This window comes from Acinonyx jubatus, chromosome B3, assembly GCF_027475565.1.
Source record: "Acinonyx jubatus isolate Ajub_Pintada_27869175 chromosome B3, VMU_Ajub_asm_v1.0, whole genome shotgun sequence".
In the NCBI taxonomy this organism is placed as follows: Eukaryota; Metazoa; Chordata; class Mammalia; order Carnivora; family Felidae; genus Acinonyx; species Acinonyx jubatus.
The window spans coordinates 7,596,360-7,602,359 of record NC_069386.1 but is presented as its reverse complement, the minus strand read 5'-3'; the positions used below and the strand labels follow the sequence as shown (position 1 = coordinate 7,602,359).

Genomic DNA, 6,000 nt, shown 5'->3' with positions numbered 1-6,000 from the left:
GGGCACCCAACAGCAGGTCCCTGTCACTCAGTCCAGGAGGGGACCAGATGAGGAAGACATGGCAGGGAGGTCAGCCTCAGGACCTGGAGCTTCCCCCAAGGCTCATGACGGTGTCTGCATCCAACCGCATCTTCACGGTCCCTCTAGCATGCTTTTTTAAAATGTGGATTTTGGTGTGGAGGGGTGACAGTGGGACGGATTGGGGTGGCTACAGTGGCTGATGGGATGTCACTGTAAGACTCATTTAGTCATTTAGTCAGTTTAGAGCTCAGTGAGCTCTTTGAAAATAAATAGATAGATAGGCCTTCGCCAGAGCTTTCTAGGTGTGCAAAGAGGCTGGGGATGGGGAAAAAGACCAAACACGCCCTCTGGGTCTAAAGTCATCTCGGACATCTGCCATTGTGACGGAGGCACCAAGAAGGAGAGGAGTGTCTACAGGACCCATGTGGGCCCAGGCCCTTGAGCCCCCGGTGGCAGCTGCCCCTGCCCACACAAGGCCCGAGGAGGGCCACCCTGGAGGGCCACTGTAGCATTCCGGGGCGCTACCGAGAACAATGGCACAGTGACTCAGCACTGTGAGAATCTAAACACTTCAGACCCTGAAGGGCCGGAGATGAACAGGCACCTCTTGTTTCGCAGACAGGAGACTGAGACCCAGTAGAGCAAGTCTCAGCCGAGCTTCCCACCACAGGAGGGATAATGTCCCCTGCTTGCTCCCAGGGCCCCGGGTGCCCCTTCAGTGACCACAGTCCTAGTCTTTGCCTCCCTCACCCTCCAAAAAGCTTTTATTTTTCCTTGCCTTTACATAAGTCAACATGTAGACTGTACAAAGAGAGCACGACAAGGGGGTAAGAAAGCCGGGCCTCCCTCTCTGCTGCCCCTTGCTCTGCCCTCACGAGAGGCAGCGGCTTCCAGGGGACATGATGCAGACACATCCCCATGGCCAGCACAAGGGCCTGTACAATCAGACAACTTCCGTCTCTTCCAGGGCTCCTGGCTCCCGAAGGAACTGTCTTCTTCCATCAGGCTGTGATGACTCTGCACCCTGAGGTGAAACCCTAGAAGGTTCCTCATTCCCAGTTGCCCAGCAGCTGCCAACTCCTTCCCACACCCCCTCTTCCCAGCCTATCAGTGACCATGAGGTTCTAGAAACACAGCCTGTGAGATGGAAGGTCACACAAGGTCTGTTTTGGCAGCAACGGGAGCCTTGGGGCCTCACATCTAACCAGAAGGCCCTTCCCCCTCAAGGCCCCCCCTCCACGCTCACCTCTCTCTTAGTTACCCTGCTCAACACCAGACGGCACAGTTCAGCCAGCATTAGAGGCCCCAGAATAGAGCCACGGCCTCTGGGCGGAAAGACAGGAGGATACCTGCCATAGGAGAGCAAAGGGTTCCTCTGAGGTGGTCGGTCCACCCAGCTCTCCTCCAAAGTCCTTTGGGTTGGGAACCCAGCACAGTGAAAACCCTAAACCAAACTCCGGCTCCCCTCCCAGCCCAGCTGAGTGGCCCCACTGATCCCCAACTCCCAACCGAGGCCTACAGTCTGAGCACAGCTCTTTTCTATTGGAATAAAAACATTTGTGGGTCTAAAAAAAAGAAGCAAACCACACATACAGGATTTGTCCCAAACCCCACAGGGATGCCCGCACTGCAGCTGACCAGGCCGCCGGGGGCCGCCGACAGCCCCTCTGGCTGGCAGGGCAGGGTGCGGGTCCGAGCCCCCCACTCCCCGAGGCTCCCACTGGGCAAAGGCCAGTCCACTAGGTAGCTCTGTGCTTGGGGTGAGGTGGAGGGGCCGGCGAGCTGGGAGGGGCCAGGCGGTTGCCCTCCGGAAGCATTTCTTTGTCGTGCATCGGGGAGGCCCGGAGATCTGCCCCCGTGACAGCCCTTGACAGCAGCGGCCAGGACCCCAGCCCACACGCCTCATTCTCTCTCCCTGGTCAGGGCTCCGTCCTCATTAAGATGCCGCGCCTGTGGCCATGGCCCGCGGCGGACACCTCCCAGAGAAGCCTCGGCCCCTCCCCCCACCCCCAGCCCACAAAAGCGATTTTTCAGCCCCTGCATTTTCACAGCAGCTCAAAGGCAGATGCATCAATCCTTCCAGGGCCTGGAAACGTGAGGAGAATGCCAAGGGGCCGGTGCAGGTGCCAGATAGATTCTCCCCTGCTGGCTGCTGCCCACGGTACCTCCTCGCTCCCGATGCAAGCGCTGCCCCACGCTCTGACTACACCTGGCTCCCTTCCCTGGCAGTGAGGTTCACCTGGGACTTGCGAGAGGCCCAGGAAGTGGGGGGCTGGGGACCTGGGCAGGCAGGATGAGAAACAGAGGACACGGAGGGGCACACTTTATAACGACCTACAAGGAACGAAGCCTCCTGCTACCGGAACCCTGCTGCGTCCACATTTGCGGGCAACACGCGGACGTTCCCTTCGCCCCCAAACTCCCCCAAAGGCCCGAATGCGGGAGGTGGGGCTGAGGAGTCTTTCCAGCGAGGGAAAGACGAGAGGCAGTGCCTTGCCAGGGAGGGTTCGAATTTCAGCTTCTTCTTCTGTGGCTGAGTCCAGAACGTCCAGTTCTTGAGGTTCAGAGAATAAATGGCACGTCCCTTTCAAATTTAGGAAGGAACGTGAGCGTGGTTTACACCCAAGATGGATGAAGTCCATTGTCATGATGGTTTTGTGTCTTGTCGGTTGTTACGTGTTGACTGGTACACGCCCTCACTGACTTCCAAAAGCGTCAGGACTCTACTTTCCAGAATGGACAACTGGGGGAACTGTCTTGAAGCAGAGGAAAGGGGAAGGCGTGGAGGCAACAGTCAGGGGAGACATGAGGCTTTTCCAGAGGCCCCGGGTCCGGTGTTCTTTCCCGCTGCATCCTGAGTGCAGTTGATGGGGTCTGTCCATGCACCTGTGCAGAGCTCGGGGAGGGGGGGGGGCCAGGGAGGGGAAACGCACCTGTGCAGGTAATCGCCTGAACAATTCGCACTCCACCCCAGCTCCTCCTGTCCCCGCACGAAGACCGTCTCTGTGTCGTCAAGGTCTTCGGCTCCGAAAAGCCGGAGCCGAAGAAGCAGGGACCCCAGCTTCCGTCAAAGGGGGTTTCCATTTGTGTTTATAATATTTAAGATTTTCTGAGTTGTTGTTACAGTCTTATGGTTTCTGTGTCAGCAGCTTCTCTCTGTATTAGAGAAGGTATCTCTCTGTCTGTGGATATAGATAGATAGATAGTTAGATATATAAATATATATATGTATATATATATATATTCGCCAAACTGCCTTACAGGGTTTTTTCTTTCCTTTTTTTTTTTTTTTTCAGTGTTGTATGTGTAGCAGGCACTTGAGTTTATATGAAGATGTTCGCTTCAGTCAGGATGGAAGAAAGGAGTGTGAGGTGACAAGGGAGGATGTGAGGCCGGGAGACAGGAGGCAACAGAGTACGCATCCGTGACCGCCAGCCACCGCTAGCCGAGGATGTCCAGGTAGATGGGGGCGGCTTTCCCCAAAGCGTGAAGGACTTTGTAGATCTCCTTGATGTTCAGCCGCTGCTGGGGTTCCCTCTGCCAGCACCCCAGCATGACGTCGTACACCTCTTTGGGGCACACTCGGGGCCGCTCCAGCACACGACCCTGGGTGATACACTCGATGACCTGAAAAAGTGGAAAGCGGCAGGACGTTACATCCAAAGCCCCGCCGGGGCCCCGCGGCTCACACCCAGCAAAAGCAGCAGGCGACGACTTCACGGAGGGGCTCCAGTGCAGAGCCGGGGTGCCCCCCTGCACAGGCGGCAGGCTGGCTGGAGACAGCCCCGAGTCTCTCCCCTGTCCTGTGCAGGTGGCTGGCTGGCCGCGCCCACCATTGATTGCCCTTTGTGCCCCGCCCCTTGGGTCAGGTCTTCACGGACTCCCCCACATACACTCTCCCCTGTACTTGACTCTTCCTCTCTGGCCCTCAATTTCATCTGAACGCCGCCCTGCATTCATTGCCACTTAGCAGCAGGGTCTGGCATCTGACCTGTCCCTCCCCTCTTATGAGCCTGAATGACTTTGAAACCCCCTTGAAGGAGCTCTACACCATCTGGCCCCTCCATGCCTCCCTCCCCTTAGCTCCCACTTCCTGGCCAGCTCCCCTCCTGCTCCCAGCCTCTGTGTAGAGCACCTTGCTTATCTCTAAGCCACCTTGCGGGTCCCTTTCTCAGCAAGCCCCCACCCCCTGCTCTTTGCACTAACCCGCATATTTGGTTTCTGTGAACATCCTTCACACCAAGACTGCTGCACGATTCACCACTGCCCAGCTGGGTGGCCGGCGCAAGTCAGTTAACCTCACAGGGTCCCAGCACCCTCATCTGGAAGATGGGGATCAAATGTCTGCCTTGACTACCTCCTAAGTGTCGTAAAATGCAAACGAAGCCAAGAGCACGAAGCATGGCAACACGTACTGAAGGGGAGGCCTAAGGAGGAGTAGGAAGAAAACAAATAACGTGTGGTGGGACCCACCCCAGATGGCCACGTGGGGACCATGCCTGTAATTTGAGCTTCATTTCCAATTTCTCAAAGGCACTTCTTTTTTTTTTTTAATGTTTATTTATTTATTTTGAGAGGGAAAGAAAGAGAGCATGAACAGGCAGGGGCAGAGAGAGAGAGGGAGAGAGAGAGAATCTCAGACAGGCTCCGCACTGTCAGCACAGAGCCTGACGTGGGGCTTGAACACACGAACGGCGACATCATGATGTGAGCTGAAATCGAGAGGCGGATGCTCAACTGACTGAGCCACCCCGGCACCCCATCAAAGGCACTTCTTTGCTGACCTCGAATACGTGACGTTTCAAGGTTTCATCTTCCACGACTTGGGTTGGTTTTAACTTCTCCCTAACTCTGGGCAACTTGCCCCAAACTCCAGTTTCCGTGTTCGGAGATGGGTTGTAATGATAAAAATACACAGAATCATCTCTAGCTGAGTGCCTCTAGTGTCTTTGGCCCCGTGACTCTGTGTTCAGTTGGGGAAGACAAGTGCCTTTGTTCTCTTTTGTCTCCCCCTGCTGACCCCAACAGTGCCATGTTGTCTCATGTCACTCTGACCCCAGGACAGCCTGTCAAACCTTCACTGGGTCAGCACCTTCCTGGTCCTGTTCACCCCGGGGGTTGGAGCCAGCCCACGAGACTCATTTCTGTGCCAGCCCGATAGGTCTCCAGCTGCTCATATTCTCCCGTTCTTATTAGAGCCTTGTCTCCACACTCCATTACCTTCACCTCCACGGAAAGGGATCCAGCTCAGACTGCAGCAGCTGTTAACGCTACGACCAAAAGTGCTCTGTCGTGTCTTCTGCAGGGTGGGGCTGGCTGGGGTGTCAGCTTCCGTAAAGGAACCCGTGATCAGTAGCTGCCAGCACTTGGCTGCTCTGGAGGGTGGAGTGGGACAGGTGGCTGGAGGGCAGAAAGCCCACCTTCAAGGCCACTGTCTCACCAAACTGTGTTAGAAATGATCAGAAACGTTGGGGCACCCAGGTGGTTCAGTTGATTAAGCATCTGACTTCAGCTCAGGTCGTGATTTCACAGTTCGTGCATTTGAGCCCCGCGTCAGGCTCTGTGCTGATAGCTCAGAGCCTGGAGCCTGCTTCAGGTTCTATGCCTCTCTCTCTCTCTCTCCCCCTCCCCAACTTGCACATTCTCTCTCTCTCTCAAAAATAAATATTTAACAAAAATGATCAGAAACACTTTCTTGGCTACTACAAGCCAACTTGGGTATCCAGGGCAGATCTTCTACTGACACCAATAGTCCCTCAACCCAGATCCCCTCTTTACTGGAGCCACCAAACTACATGGAGGCTCTGCTCAGGATGTGTGTGTGCCTCTGTGCGTGCATGTTTGTGCATGTGTGTGCACGTGTGCATGTACATGGGTGGGTATATGCATGCATGCATGTATCCGCGTGCACACATGTTTGTGCATGTGTGTGCATGTGTGTGCATATGCGGGTGGGTGTGTGCATGTATGTGCATGCAC

General features: G+C 55.5%; 1 protein-coding gene across 5 annotated transcripts in view; it reads right to left on the bottom strand.

The window, feature by feature from the left end:
• Positions 1-1,542: 1,542 nt before the first annotated feature.
• Positions 1,543-6,000, bottom strand: part of NTRK3 (neurotrophic receptor tyrosine kinase 3) — a 464,920-nt gene continuing 460,462 nt past the window's right edge. For all 5 annotated transcript variants that reach the window (XM_053223581.1, XM_053223582.1, XM_027068007.2 and 2 more), the window contains one exon: positions 1,543-3,648. In XM_053223581.1, coding sequence (XP_053079556.1) covers positions 3,463-3,648 — 186 coding nt within the window. In that variant the 3' untranslated portion in view covers positions 1,543-3,462. The remainder of the gene's footprint in view (positions 3,649-6,000) is intronic.